Here is a 21866-nt window from a genome sequence, read left to right on the forward strand (position 1 = left end):
ATTAATTATTAAATGAATTTCAATTTTTTATTTTATCTTCTCTCTCCTCCGCTCCTCTCATCCTCTCCTCTCCTCTCCTCTCTCCCCTCTCTTTCTCGATTCGAGAATTGAATCATTCGGATTTGAGCTCATTGAAATCCTGGAGCGAAATATCTGGCCGGGTTGAAGTAACCACTGCGTCGTTCTCATCTGCACTTGTCTTCGTCTTCTTCTAGCGTCTTGAAGCTCGATTCCAGAGTTATCAGGTAAGAAAAAAAAATTTAGGAATTTAGAATTTAGAATTTGTGAAATCTTGGAGTTTGAGTATGCACATTGGATAATTTAAACACCTATACGGGTCGGTTAGTTGATTTTTTTTGTTCAATCTAGCTGAATCGAGCTGAATATAGTTGAATCGAGGTGAATTGTAGTTCTAGGTTAATGATGAATTGGGATAAGTGGTATAACTAGGACAGTTGAGATAATTGGTACAAGTGGTACAACTAAGAGGGGTGGACAATTAGTACAAATTATAGTTATCGGACAACTGGTACAACATTATTATTGTAGATGTGGGACAACTGGTACAAATGGTACAAGTGAGAGAAAGCTGAGTATTGGGAACTGTTTTTTTGTATTTCCAGGAACTCCAGTAGAGGATGACGAGCCGCACAAACATACATTTTGATTATGGAGGGTATTACTCAGCAGGAGGAGAAGAGTTGAAATGGAATTCAAGAAATCCAATCTATGCTATATCATTTAGAGACTTATCTGTGGACGATTTAACATATTCAGTGCTTGTTGATGGTATATGCAAGAAGATTGGGTTGAACAACAGTATGACGAAGCTGAGATTGACCTATATACCGTTGGTAGCTAAGCCTTGTAGGGAGTCATGTATTGTCGATGATGGTGATGTTTATGTTTATCTAACAAAAGTGGATAAAGAGGGACTCAGATCTGTTCTGAATGTGGAGGTAGTAGAAGACTTGGAAAGGGAAAAGACAGGCGAGTTATGTGGGGAGCTTCCTAAAGTGGCTGAAATTGTAGAAGAAGCAGAGGGACAACAGGGACAACTGAAGATGATAGAGTATGTTGATTTAGGGGTATTACATGATGTTGATGTAATGGAAGAGAATGCGGCTGTTAGTGCGGGCCAATTGACTGATCACAAACCAGGAGAAGCAGAGGGACAACTGGTAGTAGAGGGACAACCAGGAAAAGAGAAGCTGATAGAGAGTGTTGATTTAGGGGTATTACATGAAATTGCTGTACTGGATGAGAATTCGGTACAGGATGAGAATGAGGCGGACGAGGACGAGGACGGCAGGGAAGGTATGAATGAATATGCAGATGAACATGATCATGTTGAGCCTCCACGGCCTGCAGAACCAACTCGGTTTGTTCTAGAATGGGAAGATGACGCTGGTTTTGAAAACATCAAGAATTTCGTTCAAAGGCGGCTTTGCGAGTTTTAGTAGATAGAGCTTCGCATAAGGGATGTTTTGAGATAAAAACTGTAAAGTCGGATCCTGGGAGACTCATACTCAAATGCCGTCAAGCTGAACATGGTTGTCCATGGTATCTACATGCTGTAAGGATGCATGATTCTACTTATTTCAGTATTAGAGTGTATAGGAATAACCATACATGCTCTAGTGTTGTTGCAAGCACAATTCGAAATAAAAGGAAAGGCACACCACAAGTAGTAGCAGATGTTTTGCGTGGAGTCTATCCAGGTGAAGTAGACACCCCTGCGCCTAAAGCTTTGATCAAAGTTGTTCAAAATGAAGCTCACGTTAATGTGTCCTATTCTACTGCTTTGAGAGGGAAAAAACTAGCTATCAGTGAGGTGAGGGGCAGTCCTGAAGAAAGTTATCGCAAATTGTATTGTTATCTTTACATGTTGCAGCTTGTTAATCCTGGGACAGTAACAAGTGTGAAACTGAATGCCAGAAATAAATTCAAATATCTCTTTGTCGCTTTGGGCGCTAGTATTGAAGGGTTTAGAGCAATGAGAAAAGTCATTGTTGTGGATGCAACTTTTCTGATGAGTGTTTATGGTGGTATGCTTGTTTTTGCCACAGGTCAGGACCCAAATCATCACCATTACCCCATTGCAATGGGTGTGATTGATAAGGAGAAAGATGCTAGTTGGTCTTGGTTTTTTGAAACACTGAAAACTGTAATACCTGATGATGAGGAGCTGGTTTTTATGAGTGACAGACCTAAGAGCATTGTTAAGGCAGTCCAGGAGGTGTATCCTCTGTCTCAGCATGGATTTTGCGTTTGGCATTTGTCACAGAACGTGAGAGGGAAGGCTAGGGTCGGATGTAAGGATTTGTGTGCAGAAAAATTCAGAGAATGCGCTCACAAATACACAGAAGTTGAGTTTGTAAGTGCATACGCAGAGTTTAGGAGGTGGTTTCCCAAAGCAGCTGAGTATTTAGATAACAGTGTTCATCTTGAAAAATGGGCAAGAAGTTACTTCAAAGGAGACAAGTACAACTTGGACACAAGCAATGCTTGTGAATCTATGAACAGTGTCTTCAAGAAGGCAAGGAAGTATGCCTTACTACCTTTGATTGATGCATACATAGAAAAAGTGTCTGAATGGTTCAACAAGCATAGGAAAGGCAGTGCTATTGCTTCAGACACGAAGAAATTGGTGCCATATTTGGAGAACCAGCTGCATAACCTATGTGCAATTGCAAATGGCTTATTTGTCACTGAGCTTAACCATTTTGAGCTTGAAGACAGTGTGATTGGGAATGATGGGAAGAGTTATTTGGTCGATTTGTTAAGCAAAACTTGTACCTGCAGGTGCTTTGATATAGACAAGATTTCCTGTGTTCATGCAATAGCCGCGGACATGGCACTGATGCGTAACCCCAACAGAAGGAGGGAGATACACCTCCATGAACTGTGCTCGAAATATTACAGATTGACACATGGGCGTTAGCTTATTACCGAACCATTTATTTGGTTCCACATCAGTCAACATGGATTATTCTAGAGGAAATTGAAAAGTTAGTCATCTTGCCGCCAGACTACACAAAAAAATCAGGGAGAAAGCAAGACAAGCGCTACCCTTCAACCGGAGAAGCTCACCGTAAACAAAGTAACAAGGCCAATCCAGGCATACATCTTGGTCGTTGGTTTGAACCGCTTAACACAGATGAAGATGAAGAAGAAAACCAAGGTGATAACCAAGGTGGTAACCCGAGTGAAGTTTAAATTTTTGATTTGTATTTCGTCTTTCTGTAAGGGACAACAGGTCGTTGAAATGGTATTTGTATTTTCTGGGTTTAGCAGGACAACTGGACAACACGGTACAACTAAGTATTATCAAATTTGGCCAATTAATGGGACAACTGGACAACACGGTACAACTAAGTGTTAATAAATTTGGCCAATTAATGGGACAACTGGACAACACGGTACAACTAAGTGTTAATAAATTTGGCCAATTAATGGGACAACTGGACAACACGGTACAACTAAGTGTTAAGAAATTTGGCCAATTAATGGGACAACTGGACAACACGGTACAACTAAGTATTATCAAATTTGGCCAATTATTGGGACAACTGGACAACACGGTACAACTAATTGTCCCAGTTTGGCCAATTAATGGGACAACTGGACAACACGGTACAACTAAGTGTTAAGAAATTTGGCCAATTAATAGGACAACTGGACAACACGGTACAACTAAGTATTATCAAATTTGGCCAATTAATGGGACAACTGGACAACACGGTACAACTAAGTGTTAATAAATTTGGCTAATTTATGGGACAACTGGACAACACGGTACAACTACGTGTTAATTTTGAAAAGTCAAAACTCTGGTTAACATAACGAATTCAACCTAACAAACCATAAAGAAGACATAGTTAACCTTTAAAATATATAAGAGACCAATAATAATGATAATGGATAATTACAAATTGGTTTAGTGAAAGAAAGTATGGGATTCTCATCAACAACCTCATATGCTACATGTAACTCTTTCATAATAGAACCATCTTGCAAGGGGAAAAACACAATTTAAATGATTTTGGGCAAATTGTATTGTCATCTAGTACTAAACGATTAGAATAAGTGAATAGTTAAAAGGACAACTGTAAATTATAGATTTATGTCCTAGGACGATTAGAATAACCAAAATGGACAACTATGAGCAATTTTGGACAACAGGACAAAAGGGTACAACTATGCACAGTTGTTTTCTGTTTAAGGGATGATGCAACACGTGGTCAACTAAAATGGCGGCGCCGACACATATGTTAAATATGTTAAATACTGCTTCGGGAGAAAAACTCCGTGTTTTGTTAAGTAGCCCCCTTTATAAAAATATTGGGAAAGAGAAATTCATAAGTTTTCCCCTAAATCGAAATCTAGGGTTTCGGCTTCTTAGGCGCGCCGCATCCAAAAATGCCTAGTTACAGTTCGGATTCTTCCGAATCGAAGCACTCATGGGACAGTTCATATTATCGAGCTGATGGAGAAGATGGTATGCGAGAAACGTGCTGGTGTGGCCGCCTAAGGTGATCAAGGAATCGAAATCTGAAGCCACAAGAGGAAGAAAAATGTACACTTGTCCAGATTGGCCGATTGAGGTAATAACTTTTGGAGTTCTGGGTTTAGGTTTAGGTCTTGGTTGAATTGGTTTAGGTTTAGTTTCAATTCTCGCGATTTCGAGTTTAGGGCTTTGGGAAATCTAACTAATTGGAAGTTCATCGCATCGTTACTAAGGGACCTCATCGCAATCATGACCACATTTGGAAGTGGTGGGACGATGCTGTTCAAGAAGAGTTATCACTGCTGAAACTTCGAGTTGATAATGTCAATTCTGGGCTGAAGAGCATGCAAAACATGGGTGTTGTCAGAAACTGCATTCACAACAATAGCTCCTTTGACACACATGAATCCGAAATCAGGCAACTCAGAGAGGTTATGGCTGGGATGGAAAGAGAGCTGGGAAAACTGAAGGACTTGGTTGCAAACAGGGTTGATGGATATGTGATAATCGCCTTTTTCATGGTGTTTGCTATGGTTTCATTTATTTTTAAGTAAAAACTTTGTATTTCGAATTTGATTTCCTCATTTTAAGTTTTGTTGTTGTCTCGTGTTGTCCGTTTCTAAAAAATTCTATATGAAATAAAATTATAATTATTGTCCCAGTTATCCTATATGTTACCGATAACTAATACAGTTGTCCGAGTTGTCTTATATGTTATCGATAACTGATACAAGTTGTCCTAGTTGTCCTATATGTTACCGATAACTAATACAGTTGTCCCAGTTGTCTTATATGTTACCGATAACTGATACAAGTTGTCCTAGTTGTCCTATATGTTACCGATAACTAATACAGTTGTCCCAGTTGTCAATACACAAACCCATAAATATCCAGCAAATAATCAATATCCAGCAAACAAGCAATATCCAGCAAACAAGCAATATCCAACAAACAAACAATATCCAAAAGCATAAATTATCAAATAAACATAAGTTCATAAGAGCATAAGTTATCCTAAAACCATAAATAACCCCACATATTGTTCACCCTTCTTCTCACTTCTTCTACTTAGCAGGTCTCTCTTCAGTAAAAGGGGATGACACATGTTTCGATGCTACATGGGTTCTCTTAGGGCGTGGTGGAAGCTCGCGTGGTGGGAGCTCGCGTGGTGGGAGCTCGCTTGGTTGCGGTTTCTTCTTATATCCTTTCTTCGTCCTCTTAAATGGTCCTTTGCCAGGTTCGTATATTAGGGCTCTCATTGCCTCTCTCTCTTCTTCCACTGTCGATGAACCTGCTGCGTATAAGGAGGGACCTGCTGCGTCTAAGGAGGGACCTGGTGCAAGAGGTGTGGTGGCAACAGCTGGAGGATCTGTTACAAGTGGAGAGTGCTCTGAAGCAATATCAGGCTCATCTTCCCTTGGTTCCATAGCAGGGACTTGAACCCCTGAAGCAATATCAGCCTCATACAGCTCTCTCCAAACAATCTTTTTCTTCTTCTTGGTTAAGTGATCCGTCCAGCCCTCGACGATTATGTCAATATATCCGATACCATCATCGAATCCAGGATCTGCGATCGCCGCCAATAGCTCTTCTTCATCCGAGTCAGCCTCCAAAATGCTACAAATGTCCTGATAATATCAACAAATACCACTTATTACATTTCTTCACCAACCATGTTTAATATCAAGCTAATAGCAATAATCAAAAATCACTGACCTCAGCACTAGTGTCAATAGCTTGGTTGATGTCATCCAAAGGAATACCTCTCATGGCTACATCAGTGAACCTATGCTTGCAAATCCTTGGACAGTTAGGCTCAGCATGGACAGTTTCACGAAACCTCTTTCCCAGACTTGGAATGCACTCAAACGCAAGAATCTACAAAGTCAAAACACAAATCAATCTAAATATTTGTCCCAGTTGTCCTAGTTGTCCACAGACCAAATTAAAGTACAACTAACTAGTTGTCCCAGTTGTCCATCGACCTAACATATAACGAATCCACATAGTTGTCCATGTTGTCCATCGACCTAACATATATTAATCTAAAAAGTTGTCCTATTTGTCCTATACCAAACAGATAATCTATTATCAAAGACATACCTGTAGAGGAAGAATGAAACCAGAGATTGTGCATTCAGCTCCTTTAGGCTTTACGCTGTCATTGAACTTAGAGACCACACGCTTGATCTCCCTTATAGTCTCGTCAAACGTGTAACGCCCCCAAGGAAACGTTCTGCACAGCTTCAGATCTCCGGCTGCTGCGAGCAAGAATAGGTCGATGTATCCATCAAGCTTTGACTTCGCCTTCAATACTTTGCATAGAAACAATAGTAGTGCCATCCTCTTCCTGTCCAAAGAGGATTCCTTCATTTCTGCTAGCTTTGCTTCCACTTCTCCGATCTTGATTTTGTCATCCCTGCCAAACTGCTTTTTTACAAATTTCATCTTACCCAACTTCTTATAATTCGCAGGGTAGTCATGGCAGTCAAGACCACATAGCAGTGCATGCTCCCTCAAAGACTATCGAATAGGCACTCCATTTACCACAAACCACGCCTCATTTTGCTTCTCAGTATAAGCTGTGTGCAGAAGAAGCATCCACAACCCTTGATTCATATGATTTGGCTCCTTATACATATGAAACAGGTGCTTGAATTGCGGATGCGATTTGAACCACTCCAACTCTTCAGGCAGATTTCCGATCACATCAAGGGTACTCTTAACTGCACATCTTGTAATTATCTTACACGCTTTGCTATATTCGGTTGGACCGAAATAAAGCTTCTCAGGCCCCATTGGCATCATTTCATCATCGGCATCCTGAAATTCAAAAGAGTAACACAATGTTATATAAATTATTTGAACTTGTCCCAGTTGTCCAAGTACCTTATCCTATATACAAACTAACTTGTCCCAGTTGTCCACATACCAGATATTTCATAATCAACATAGTTGTCCCTACTTGTCCTATGACCAAAAAAACAAGTTTCTTCATATCTGTCCTAGTTGTCCACATACCAAAATCTTAAACACACATACCTCTTGTAAATTGTCCTCTCGCATTTCTTCTTCCGCTTCAGCATTCTCATCTTCCTCGTGGTTCTCTTCCACACCTTCCATCTCTTCCTCTTGGTTCTCCAGGTCCGCTTCCTCTCCCACTCCTTCCTCCTCTTCCTCTTGGTTCTCTTCCTCTTCATTCTCGTTCTCTTCCTCTCTTTCCGCCTCTTCATTTTCGTTCTCTTCCACTCCATCCGCTTCTTCCTCTTCCTTCTCCTTCTCTTCCTCTCCTTCAGCCTCTTCCTCTTCGTTCTCCTTCTCTTCCCCTCCATCCGCCTCTTCCTCTTCGTTTTCCTTCTCTTCCTCTTCAGCCTCTTCCTCATCATTCTCCTTCTCTTGCACTTGCACTTCTTCCTCTTCGTTTTCCTTCGCCGTGGCCATGCTCGGTTCGTCGTTCACGAATCCAGGATGTATCTCGTTTGGACTTTCTTCGATTTCAGCCGAGTTTACTTCCCTTTCTGCCGCCGGAATTTTAGGTTTCCCGATTTCAGGTTCTTCGATTTCCGGCGGATTTCCTTTCGCTGGTTTCTCCTTGTTTTCGCTTTCGGGCTGGTTTTCGGCATCCGCCGCTGAAGAGTTCGCCGCTGAAGCAGTGTCATACACTTTGCCCTTATTTCTCACCTTCGCCATAGATTCGGGATTCTAGTTGCGATTTTCGATTTTCGCTTAGGGAAGTTGAGAAAACACAATTAAAGGGAAGAAAGGGAGGGGAAGTTATAAAGTGAAGATCTTGGAGTAGTTTCAAAAAGAAACCGATTCAAAAGATACCGATTCGCTCAAAGGAGTGGGAAGTTGAAGAAAGGAAGAAAGGAGTCGAAAGTCGTTTCAAAAAAAGGAGTATGAGAAAAAAAGAAAGAAATTAGAAAGAATAAAAGAAAACGGTTTTTCAGAAAATGAAAATTCTAAATATCAAAAAAAAAATTAAACGGGTCGGTTCTCGGGTAAACGAGTCATTATTTGGGTTTGACCTAAGTTTTGTTGTAAATAAATCGAACTTTCAGAGATTGATTTGGATTTTCCAGGATTTCAGTATTAAAAAGAAAATTCTAAATATCAAAAAAAAAATAAACGGGTCGGTTCTCGGGTAAACGGGTCATTATTTGGGTTTGACCCAAGTTTTGTTGTAAATAAATCGAATTTTCAGGGATTGATTTGGATTTTTCAAGATTTCAGTATTAAAAAGAAAATCAAAAATATTAAACAATTTTTCTTATTTTAGATAATATATGATATTATATAAATGTATAGGTGAGGATATGTGTTTGTATATATAAGTATATATATTCTTATATTATATTATTTTAGAGGCAGTGGTAGTGAGGTACGAGAGGGAGAAGAAGGAAGTGATTTCTTTCTCTTAATCATCGATCACATTACAAAGGGTGAAATCTCTATTTATAGAGGTAAGAAACTATATAATATTACATGCAGCAGAGGCGGTGAAAACCGCATGCGACAAACTTAAGTCGGTAAAATATATTAATTAACAATGATGATAATTATCTTTATTTAACACTCCCCCTTAATTATCCATCAATGTTTATAGATTGTGTACTGCCTCGTTAAAAACCTTATCATGGAAAAATTCAATGGGATAAAAACCATGACAAGGGAAAAAGAGTACAGTAACGTAATCTCCCCCTAGAATGATGGATATAACGTTCTCTTCATAAATCCCGCAAATGACGCATTCCGATACTTTGAATATGCTTTCTGAATACTGTAGTAGGAAGCGCCTTTGTAAAGAGGTCCGCCGCATTTTCACATGAACGAACATACTGGATATCGACATCTTGATTCATCTCGAGCTCTTGAGTATAAGAGAAAAATCTTGGAGGGATATGTTTTGTTCTGTCACTCTTAATATAGCCTTCTTTTAGTTGAGCGACACATGCAGCATTATCTTCGAACAATTTCGTCGGCTCTTTGTTGATGACTATTCCACTTGCATCTTGTATATGATGAGTCATAGATCTGAGCCATACACATTCTCTACATGCTTCATGAAGCGCAATAGTTTCTGCATAATTTGAAGAAGTGGCGACTAATGTCTGCTTTTGAGAACGCCAAGAGATTGCAGTTCCTCCAAACGTAAAAACATATCCAGTTTGCGATCTAGCTTTATGAGGATCTGATAAATAACCTGCATCTGCAAAACCGACTAACAAGTTTGGAGTTTCTAGGGTAAAACAATCTCAAGTCAATTGTTCCTTGAAGATAACGGAATATATGTTTTATTCCATTCCAATGTCTGCGCGTAGGAGATGAACTATATCTTGCCAGTAAATTTGTAGCAAATGCTATATCCGGTCGGGTACAATTTGCAAGATACATAAGTCCACCAATAGCGCTCATATAAGGTACTTCAGGACCTAATATTTCTTCGTTATCTTCACAAGGTCGAAACGGATCTTTTTCCGTATCGAGAGATCGATTAACCATTGGAGTACTCAAAGGAGTTGCTTTATCCATACAAAAGCGTTTTAATATCCTTTTAGTATAATTTGATTGATGTATGAATACTCCATCTCGGAAATGCTCTATTTGTAATCCAAGAAAAAACTTTGTCTTTCGAGATCTTTCATTTCGAACTCTTCTTTCATATGAGTTTTTGCATTATCAATCTCTCTTTGAGTTCCAATAATGTTCAGGTCATCCACATAAACAGCAATGATCACGAATCCTGACGAAGATTTCTTAATAAAGACGCAAGGGCAGATTGCATTATTCACATACCCTTTCTTTAGTAAATATTCGCTTAAGCGATTATACCACATGCGTCCGGATTGTTTTAATCCGTAAAGTGATCGCTGTAACTTGACTGAACATATTTCTTTCGATTTGGAACTTAATGCTTCAGGCATTTTCAATCCTTCAGGGATTTTCATATAGATATCATTATCAAGTGATCCATATAAATATGCTGTCACAACATCCATAAGATACATTTCTAAACTTTTGGATGCCGCAAGACTCATTAAGAATCTTAATGTAATTGCATCCATAACCGGAGAATAAGTTTCTTCATAATCAATTCCCGGTCTTTGAGAAAATCCTTGGGCGACAAGTCGGGCTTTATATCTTGTCACCTCATTTTTCTCATTTCTTTTTCTCACAAAAACCCATTTGTACCCAACCGGCTGTACATCTTTAGGTGTTGTAACAATCGGTCCAAAAACTTTCCTTTTATTAAGGGAGATCAATTCAGTTTCTATGGCCATTTTCCATTTCTCCCAATCAGATCTTTTCTGGCATTCTAATATGGACCTTGGATCTGGATCATCAATTTCATATTCAATTTCTTTACATACAGAGAACGAGAATATTCCATCATTATCTTCTATTTCATTTCTAGCCCATAATATCCCATCTTGGGCATAATTGATGGAAATCTCATGATTTTCTTCGTCATTTTCGTCCTTAGGACATTTCTCTGTATGTAGTTCTTCTGGAACATTTTCATTTTGTTTTCCCAATTTCTTTTTCTTTCGGGGATTTTTATCTTTTGAGCCAATCGGCCTCCCCCTCTTCAACTGAACTTTGGGTTCATTCGCTATTTTTCCATCATTTTGTTCTTCCGGAACATTAATTCTCGATGGAACATTTGCAGCGGGTATATATGACTTTGTCACCCTTTTTATATCTATGAACGCATCTGGTATTTCATTTGCCATATTTTGTAAATGAACAATTTTCTGAACTTCGAGTTCACGTTGTTTCGTAGGGGGATCAAGGTGCAACAAAGATGGTGTGCACCATGCAACATCGTTTGGAACTTCTTTAATTCCTCCCCCTAACGCTGGAAATTCATCTTCATTAAAATGGCAATCGGCAAAACGTGCCATAAACATATCACCAGTTTGCGGTTCAAGATACCTAATTATACTCGGTGACGTATAACCGATATATATTCCCAATCTTCTTTGCAGCCCAATTTTTAATCTTTGTGGCGGGGCTATCGGAACATAAACCGCACACCCGAACACACACAGGTGGGATACATTTGGCTCCTGGCCAGATGCTAATTGTATTGGGAATATTTATTATATGAACTCGGTCTTATCTGAAGCAATGCCGCTGCATGCAAGATAGCATGACCCCATACTGAAATTGGGAGCTTTGTTCTCAATATTAACGGTCTAGCAATGAGTTGTAACCGTTTAATCAATGACTCAGCCATGCCGTTTTGTGTGTGAACATGTGCAACAGGATGTTCAACATCAATTCCCAATGACATACAATATTCATTAAAAGCTTGGGAAGTGAATTCACCAGCGTTATCAAGTCTTACTTTCTTTATCATATAATTAGGGAACTGTGTTCTCAACCTGATTATTTGGGCAATGAATTTTGCGAAAGCTGTATTACGTATTGTCAATAAACACACATGTGACCATCTACTGGATGCGTCAATTAATACCATAAAATATCGAAATGGCCCGCATTGTGGGTGAATAGGCCCACATATATCACCATGTATTCTCTCTAGGAATACTGGAGATTCATTCCCGATTTTAGCTAGTGATGGCCAAGTTATAAGTTTTCCTTGAGAACAAGCATTACACATAAATTCTCCCGATTGAAAAATCTTCTGGTTTTTCAACGGATGGCCATTAGAATTTTCCACAATTCTCCGCATCATGACTGAACCAGGGTGCCCTAATCGTTCATGCCAGATTTTAAATATACTTGTAAACTTCGGGTTTACAGTAACATATGATTCAGTCATATTTATCTTTGTGGAATATATTCCGGAGGATAATGCTGGTAATACTTCCAGTACAACTTTTCTCTCCGAAATAACTGAAGTAATGCAAAGATATTCAATGCCGTTCTTATTCATAGTTTCTATGTGATATCCATTTCTGCGGATATCTTTGAAACTTAACAAATTTCTGTAAGATCCAGAGGAATATAACACATCATTTATTTCAAACTTTGTTCCCCTTGGCATTGAAAAACTGACTCTTCCGGAGCCCATAATAATTTTTGCATTACCAGATATTGTATTCATGCTTCCAGCGGAATCTTTCATATTAAGAGAGGAGAAATACTTTTTATCTTTTAATATTGTGTGCGTTGTCGCACTGTCTGCCAGACATATATCTCCATCCTCGATCTTAATCTTTGACATTTTCTGAATTCAAGATATTCATAAAAGATAAATTAATATAGCAAAACAAAAGAGTTTATATTACAATAAAAACCTTTTTATAACAAAAGATACATTTTTAAACATTATATTTTATATTTTTATTTTTCACACTATGTATACATCATGTCACATCTTCTTCTTCAAGAAGATTTTACTCGTTTTGTTTTTCGTTGATATCTTCGGGATCAACGATGAAATCAGATATATCGAGATTTGTATCATCGTTTATACCATCAAAAGAAAAACTAGATTCACCATGGATGAAGTTGGTTTCACTTTCTTTTCCTTTCGCCTTTTGCGATTCTTGGTACAGATCGGCTAAATGTTTTGGTGTACGACAGGTACGAACCCAATGTCCTTTCATGCCGCATCTGTAGCAAGCACTCTCATGTTGCTTGCGACCAACTTCATTACCCTTGAACTTTTTGTTATTTCTTCTATCGTTTAAATCAGCAGGACGGAATCTTCTTCCTCGTCCACGACCTCGACCACGTCCAAAACCTCGTCCACGACCACGATCATTTCCACGACCGCGTCCACGTCCACTTTGCCAATTTTCATGGCTTGACGATGCAACATTCACTTCTGGGAATGAAGCTGATCCAGTTGGACGAGATTGATGGTTTAAAATCACGAGTTCATTATTTTGTTCTGCCACCAAGAGAACTTGCATTAACTCCGAATACTTTTTGTATCCGTTTGCCCGGTACTGTTGCTGCAGGACTACGTTTCCAGGATGAAATGTTGAGAGAGTTTTCTCAATCATATCATGATCACTTATATTTTCTCCACACAACATTATCCTGGAAGTGATTCCAAATAGAGCGGAGTTATACTCACTAACGCTCTTATAGTCTTGGAACCGGAGGTTCAACCACTCATGTCTAGCCTTTGGTAAGATCACATATTTCTGGTGATCAAACCTATCTTGGAGTGATTGCCAAAGATCTGCAGGATCTTCTTTCGTGATATATTCATCTTTTAAACCATCATGGATATGGTGGAATAAAAAGATCATGGCTTTCGCCTTTTTCTCTTCAGGAACTGTTTTTGTTTTATCGATGGTATCAAGGAGCTCATTTCCTTTTAAATGCATCCTTGCAGCTACTGCCCATCTCATATAATTTCTTCCAGAAATATCAAGGGCAATAATCTCGAGTTTTGTCAAATTCGACATGATAACTGTTATCAATACAACAATTTATAAATTTGGTCATAATTCAGTTTCAAAAATTCTGATTTTAATAAAACATGATAAAATTTTAGAATTCATAAACGTAATAAAAACTGAATTTAAAATACTGAATTTAAAGTAATAATAAACAGAAATTAAATAACAGTAATTAACAGAATTTAAAGAACAATAATTAAAATAAATATTCGTCTTCTAGACGAAATTAATTATGCAGTTCTTCAGGAACGCTTTTATATATCTTCTGGATATATATTTTTTATATAGTTCTTCTGGAACTATTCTTTTTCATATGTCTTCTGGACATATTTTTCTTTCAAGTATGTCTTTTGAACATATAGTATGTTATTCTTAGTTCTTCAGGAACTTTTCTTAAATGTCTTCTGGACATTTATTATATGGAGGTAATGATCAGAGGAGTCAACTACCATATGATCATAAACCAACTATATATTTGATCTGAGGAGACATAGTCTACCATATGATCATGATCGTAAAGGCATAACCTCCATAATGATCGGTTCGGAGAAGGCAGCGCCTATCATCCCGACCATAGAATATAAACATAAAAGTAGACGGATTGAACATAAATTAAACCTCACCTTTTCGATATAGGAACGGTATAAGAACGGCTTGTGCTGATAACGTTTTAGATAATATATGATATTATATAAATGTATAGGTGAGGATATGTGTTTGTATATATAAGTATATATATTCTTATATTATATTATTTTAGAGGCAGTGGTAGTGAGGTACGAGAGGGAGAAGAAGGAAGTGATTTCTTTCTCTTAATCATCGATCACATTACAAAGGGTGAAACTTCTATTTATAGAGGTAAGAAACTATATAATATTACATGCAGCAGAAGCGGTGAAAACCACATGCGACAAACTTAAGTCGGTAAAATATATTAATTAACAATGATGATAATTATCTTTATTTAACACCTTATGGCTTTTTAGCCATTTTTTTCCCATTTGTGGCATCTTTGCCTCGGGCTCCAAAAAAAACAATAATAATAATCTCTGTCTGTTCAGAAATAATGCGAAACCTAGAATTCCGGTTTAAAACCGATCTCCGGTTTAAAACTAGAATTCCGGTTTAAAACACATCTCCGGTTTAAAACCAGAATCCCGGTTTAAAACCCAAAATCCTAATCCGGTCTTATCTATTTGGATTTCTCCGGCAAGCCATTTTTCTCTCTCTTTCGTCTCCCTCCTCGAGCCGTCGGTTTCCCTCCGCCGATTCCGGGCTCTGCGATGATCGTCCCTGCCAATGGTTAATCGGAGTCTCAGAATCGCTGTTCTCCTTTCTCTTTCCAAAGTTGGGGTTTTTGGCTGTATATACTAACGAGAATTGCAGAAGCCAATTTTGGTTTGCTTTTATGAATGGAGTTGAGATCAAGCAACTAGATCAGAAATGGGTTCGATTCATTTCTTTTTTTTTCTCTCATTTTAATTTGGATTTAGGGGAAAGTTAGAATGGTCTCTCCTGATTGTTAAGAAGAGATGGTTAAAAGATTTGCTCTTTTGAGTCGATGTTATACAAAAAAATTGAATAGTAATAGATGGTTCTTTGATTGTTATAAGAAGTGATAGATAATTAGAATGGCTATGGAACTGATTCATGTGTAGCAAAATAGGAAGAAGATTGTTTTTGTGTGTGTGTCTTGTGTTGATTATGTGCAGAGGAAAAAAAAAACATAATAGATAGGATAGGTTTCTAGATATTTAGCATTTAGCTATGAATGATGATTTGATTCCATTAGCTGAATATATGCGTCTTATATCTCCATTGTTTTTCCACTTTTCTAGCTAATTTGTTTTACTGAAGTTTTCCTTGTATATAATTGCCCATAAATGTATGATTAGTGTTCTAAACCGTAAAACAAAGTTCTCAACTTTCAAAACTCAAAAACAAAAACTTCAAATTTACTATAAAAAGCTTTGAAATTTATTTATTGGGCATCTTTGGGGGCAAAAGCCTCAATCGTGAGTCGTGAAAGAAGAACGAGAAAGAGATTCCTTTTGATTACGCTATGATTCGTTCTTATTGATTGGAAAAACCCTAGATTTAGATAGATCGAATTAGGTTTGACGGCGAATTAGGTTTTTGGGTTTGAGATGTCGAGCTTTGGCGTTGGAGGAAAGGTAGTGGACAAAGTCGATTTATGTAGGAAGAAACAATGGGCATGTCGCTTAGATATTTGGCCATTTGCGATTCTGTATGCTATTTGGCTGACTAAAATCACAGACTTGACTGATGCAACCATGGCGTTTGGTGGTCTTGTTGTTGCTTCTCACATCTTAGTCTTGCTTTTCACTGCGTGGTCTGTGGATTTCAAGTGTTTTGTCCAGTTTAGCAAGGTTACAAGTATCAACCAGGCAGATGCTTGTAAAGTTACTCCAGCCAAGTTCTCTGGTCCTAAACAAGTTGTTCCTCTTCATTCTCGTAGCCAAGAAATCTTCTTTGACTTCAGGAAGCAGCGTTTTGTTTACTCAAAGGAGTTAGATGCCTTTTCCAAGCTTCCTTACCCCACAAAGGAAACATTTGGTCATTATCTAACATGTACTGGTCACGATACAGAAGCTAAAGTTGGAGCTGCCTCTGAGAAGTGGGGAAGAAATGTGTAAGTCTGACTAGTGAATTTTCTATCACAAATTCAATGTGATTGAAAATTTCTTTTTTCGATTGTCTCTCAACTTGTGCAATCAGTTTTTTAAAGTTTGATCAAAAGTGTGGTTTGATACTTTGTTTCTGCGTCTTGCAGGTTTGATTACCCGCAACCTACATTCAGGAAGCTAATGAAAGAAAACTGCATGGAGCCATTTTTTGTATTTCAGGTGTTTGTCAACTTGTTAATGCAATGTACCTTAAGAGTTCTTAGATATTTTCACGGCTATTGTTGATCTAAAGTAGTTTGTTTCTTCCTTTCCTTTTGCAGGTTTTCAGTGTAGGTCTTTGGTGCTTGGATAGCTTCTGGTATTACAGTGTCTTCACAAAATTCATGCTTTTGGTTTTAGAGTCAACAATGTCAAAAGGCCGCTTGAAGATGTTAACCGAACTAAGACGAGTTAGGGTGAACAGTCAGGCTGTGATTGCGTATCGATGCAAGAGGTGGGTGAGGCTCTTAGGTACAGATCTGCTGCCAGGAGATGTTGTGTCCATTGGGAGACCTTTGACTCAGACCGGAGGAGAGGATAAGACTGTACCTGCGGACATGCTTTTACTGGCGGGAAGTGCTATTGTAAATGAAGCCATTTTGACAGGTGATTCAACTCCCCAATGGAAGGTCCCAGTTGCTGGCCAAGGATCTGATAAAAAACTATCAATCAAAAGAGATAAAAACCATGTTTTATTCTGAGGGACCAAGATCTTGCAACATTCACCTGACAGGTCATTCCCTCTGAAACCCCCTGTTGGTGGCTGTGTAGCTGTTGTTCTCCGAACTGGATTCGAGACAAGCCAAGGAAAGCTAATGAGGACAATCTTGTTTTTCCACGGAGAGGGTTACAGCAAACACCTGGGAGAGTGGTCTCTTCATACTATTTCTAGTTGTTTTCGCCGTGATAGCTGCGGGTTATGTTCTTGTAAAAGGTCTCGAGGATCCTACAAGGAGCAAATATAAGCTCTTACTAGGCTGTACAGTTATCATCACCTCAGTGATCCCGCCTGAATTCCCTATGGAGTTATCCGTTGCTGTCAATACGTCGTTAGTTGCTTTGTCACGTCTTGGGATATTTTGCACAGAGCCTTTTAGGATCCCTTATGCCGGGAAGGTTGATCTGTGTTGTTTTGACAAGACCGGTACACTCACGTCAGATGACATAGAGTTCCGAGGAGTTGCGGGCTTATATGATTCTGAAGAAGCAGAGACTGATATGAGCAAGGTTCCTTTACGCACACTAGAGATTTTGGCTTCATGTCATGCGTTGGTGTTTGTAGACAACAAGCTGGTTGGTGATCCTCTTGAGAAGGCTGCACTTAAAGGGATTGACTGGAGTTACAAATCTGATGAAAAGGCCTTGCCTAGAAGAGAAAATGGCAACTCGGTGCAGATTATGCAGAGATACCATTTTGCTTCGCATCTGAAGAGAATGTCAGTTATCGTTTGTATTCAGCAGGAATATTTTGTGTTTGCCAAGGGTGCACCAGATACCATCCAAGATAGGCTTGTGGATGTGCCAGCAAGCATCATACATTGAAACATATAAGAGATACACACGCCAAGGATCTCGAGTCCTGGCCCTTGCGTTTAAACGACTTCCTGATATGATGGCCAGTGAAGCTAGAGACATGGAAAGAGATGCTGTTGAGAGTGACCTTACTTTTGCTGGTTTTGCTGTCTTTAACTGCCCCATTAGATCAGATTCAGCCACCGTTCTCTTGGAGTTGAAGAACTCATCTCATGATTTGGTGATGATTACAGGTGATCAAGCTTTGACAGCTTGTCATGTTGCAAGCCAAGTGCATATTGTATCAAACCCGGTTTTGATTCTTGGTCAATCAAGGACTGGTGACGAATACGAGTGGGTGTCACCTGATGAGAAGGAGATCGTACCATACAGTGACAAAGAGATCGAATCCCTTGCAGAGACACATGATTTATGCATTGGAGGTGATAGCTTTGAAATGCTACAGGCTACATCTGCTGTTTTACGAGTCATTCCGTTTGTTAAGGTCTTTGCGAGAGTTGCTCCACAGCAGAAGGAGCTAATACTAACCACCTTCAAAGCGGTAGGAAGGGAAACTCTGATGTGTGGAGACGGGACAAATGATGCCGGAGCATTGAAGCAGGCTCATGTTGGAGTGGCCTTACTGAATGCTACACCTCCCTTCTCGCAAGTGCCAATAGAACCAGTAAGTAAAACCGCAATTCAGAATGGGGAAGGATCATCAAAGAGGATTATCACACCCCAAAACCGCCAGTTTACTGCTGCGGAATTGCAGAGACAAAGGTTAAAGAAGATGATGGATAAACTAAACAATGGCGATGGTGATGGCCGGTCAGCTCCCTTAGTCAAACTTGGGGATGCATCAATGGCATCTCCCTTCACAGCTAAACATGCGTCGGTTGCCCCAGTGACAGACATAATCCGACAGGGTCGTAGTACACTTGTGACGACTCTTCAGATGTTCAAAGTTCTCGGTCTGAACTGTCTTGCCACAGCTTATGTCCTAAGTGTTATGCACTTGGACGTGTGAAGCTCGGGGATGTCCAGGCTACAATCAGCGGAGTATTTGCATCTGCGTTTTTCCTCTTCCTTTCTCATGCTCGACCGCTTCAAACCCTCTCTGCAGAGCGACCTCACCCGAGTATCTTTTCCTTGTACCTCTTTCTCTCTCTGCTTGGTCAGTTTGCTGTTAACATAACCTTCTTGATCTACTCTGTGAAGGAAGCTGAGAAACACATGCCCGAGGAATGCATCGAGCCAGATACAACATTCGATCCTAACCTGGTGAACACGGTGTCGTACATGGTGAGAATGATGCTTCAGGTTGCAACTTTTGCTGTGAACTATACGGGACATCCCTTTAACCAGAGTATCAGGGAAAACAAACCGTTGTTCTACGCGCTCATTGCTGGAGCAGGGTTCTTCACCGTCATTGCCTCTGATATGTTCAGGGACCTGAACGATTCGCTAAAGCTGGTTCCTTTACCTAAAGGTATGAGGGATAAGTTTCTCCTCTGGGCTTTGCTCATGTTCATCATCTGCTACTCGTGGGAGCGGTTGCTCAGGTGGGGTTTTGCCGGTAAGATTCCTTCCTGGAAGCACAAGCAAAGAAGTATCACTGCAAATCTAGAGAAGAAGAAGATGCTATAGGAAGAGCCAAACAGGTTAGGTTCAGTTAATAATCATTATTCCATACATTTTTAACTCGAAAGATGGATGTTCGGTTTTAAGATCTTGTTTGTGGAAGCTTCAAAGACACGAGCATTTTTCATAGGTCTCTCTAGTTAGGCATTTTGTTTCAGCTTCACAGTTAACTTTATAATCTTCTTCATAATTCTTAACTTTTTCTTTGTTAATCTCTAAGAAGAAGCAGACGTTATCATGTCCTCGTACTAAATTGAAGTGTTTACATTATTACTCTCTACAATTGTTTCTTTGCTTATTGGTTCCACATCCTTTCTTTTCAATAAATGAACACACAAACATCTGAAACTGTTTTCAATGTTTTTAGATAATTTGTTTCATTGAAGTTTTACAAGTTTTCGTTAACGATATATATGGGATATGGCTGTGCATACATGTGTGAATAATGTTCTAAACCGGAAAAATGTTCAAACTTCAAAACTAAAAACAAAACTTCTACAAATGCATCCGAATTACAGTTAAAATTCATATATTTAAAATAAAGACATAGCAGGGATCCGACCCATAAACAGCTTCAATCTCTTTGGTCAGGTAATTGCTTCTAACTTTTCTTTCTTCTGGCAGATTGTTATCAGAGGAGTCTAGCAGTTAGGAATGGTGTAGAGAGATGGTAGAGTAGATGTCTGAAGTAGACTGCTAGTGTTAGCACATTGAACATCATAGCTTGAAAACATATCTGAAAGGTCTTGAGAAAAGCTAGTGTTACCGACCATAGAACCATATGGGTCCTGAAAATCAGAACAGACCGCATCTGAAACTGTGCTTGAGAGACAAGGATCTTGAACATTGCTGTTGGTGATATCATTCATACACATGTTCTGATCATAACTATGAAGCTCTTTCGGCATCAACTGATTCAACCCGTAGTTATTTGCAAATTCTTGTGACGCCGATGAGTAATCTTGTGTGTTTGAGACGAAAGGATGCTGAAAGTAGTTGCCTTTGGTAATATCACTCATACACATGTTCTGATCATATCCATTAAGCTCATGCTGCATCAATTGATTCAACCCGTAGATACTCACAGATTCTTGTACTGTAGAGTAATCGTGTGTGTTGGAGACGCAAGGATGTTGAAAGTTGTTACCCATAAACATATTCTGATCACAACCATAAAGCTCTTGATTCATCGAGTAATCACCTGTGTAATTGGTGAATTGAGTGGGAACAGAGTGGTTGAAAGTTGATGCAGAGAGTGGGATTTGAGAGAGTAGAGCATCTTCATGGTTATATATAACTAGCGAGAACTTGCTAGGGTTTAAGGATTGGGTCTGATGATGATCCTGATGGTTCAGAGACATTGGACGGCTTAAACCCTTGTGATCCTCCAAGTTCGTCTTTTTCTGGTTCTGTGTCTCGAGAAAACGAAGCCTTTCTTGCAATTTAGAGTAACTTAGTTCCAAGGACTGAATCAGTTGGGAGATTTGGTCGGGAGAATAATGATCAGAGATTGGATACTTTAATTCATCCCTCTTCGTCTTCTTCGTCAAATTCGTCATCTTCGTCTTGTTCTTCTCGAGGAACCCATAAAGATCGACGCTTTTCTTGCGTCTCTTGGCTTCGTCTAACTGACTAAACCTTCCAGCAATGTCTCTCACTTTCTGTCTATCCTCAGGCCATGTCTTCAATTCGCCGTCTGGTCCGTAATGGATGACGCAGACTTCGACATCACAGAGAGTGGAAAGCTCGTAAGCTTTCTTAAAGATGGTCTCGAGTCTGTTGGTCATACTTGTTGCGGCGAGTGAATTAGAAGTAGAAGAAGAAGACGAACTGGAACAAGAGAAAGAAGGAGATGATCGCATGGTGATTCTCTTGGAAAAATAATCCGAAACACACACACTGGTTTTCGTTTTTCTCGCTCTCGCACACGAAGAAGAAGCAGAAGAATGAAATTGAGAGAGAAACTGTGGTTGGATATGTATTTATAGAGATTAGAGACTCTGTGATAGAGATGAAAATACACGTTGATGGACCCCAACGGTAAAAAAAAACGCGTATGATTCGATTTCCATTTTCGCTTACTTTTAATTTCCTTAATATCACTATATCGAGCCGTTGATGATTGTT

At 39.2% G+C, this 21866-nt stretch overlaps 3 protein-coding genes and 1 pseudogene across 3 annotated transcripts; 2 read left to right on the plus strand and 2 right to left on the minus strand.

Moving 5' to 3' along the window:
* The first annotated feature begins 1582 nt into the window (after nt 1-1582).
* On the plus strand, nt 1583-3219 carry LOC112088362. The gene is made up of 3 exons (XM_024158622.1): nt 1583-1834; nt 1895-2773; nt 2926-3219. The coding sequence occupies exons 1-3, from the start codon at nt 1583-1585 to the stop codon at nt 3217-3219; spliced, it is 1425 nt and encodes a 474-aa protein (XP_024014390.1).
* A 9657-nt stretch (nt 3220-12876) lies between these two features.
* LOC112088363 lies at nt 12877-13902 on the minus strand. Its single transcript, XM_024158623.1, has one exon. The coding sequence runs from the start codon at nt 13900-13902 to the stop codon at nt 12877-12879; it is 1026 nt and encodes a 341-aa protein (XP_024014391.1).
* A 1207-nt stretch (nt 13903-15109) lies between these two features.
* LOC18022476 lies at nt 15110-20775 on the plus strand (annotated as a pseudogene).
* On the minus strand, nt 20367-21846 carry LOC18022478 (agamous-like MADS-box protein AGL75). Its single transcript, XM_024158597.1, has one exon. The coding sequence runs from the start codon at nt 21599-21601 to the stop codon at nt 20381-20383; it is 1221 nt and encodes a 406-aa protein (XP_024014365.1). The 5' UTR covers nt 21602-21846; the 3' UTR covers nt 20367-20380.
* Between the last annotated feature and the right edge of the window lie 20 nt (nt 21847-21866).

This window comes from Eutrema salsugineum, unplaced genomic scaffold, assembly GCF_000478725.1.
Source record: "Eutrema salsugineum unplaced genomic scaffold, Eutsalg1_0 scaffold_14, whole genome shotgun sequence".
Classification (NCBI taxonomy): domain Eukaryota; kingdom Viridiplantae; phylum Streptophyta; class Magnoliopsida; order Brassicales; family Brassicaceae; genus Eutrema; species Eutrema salsugineum.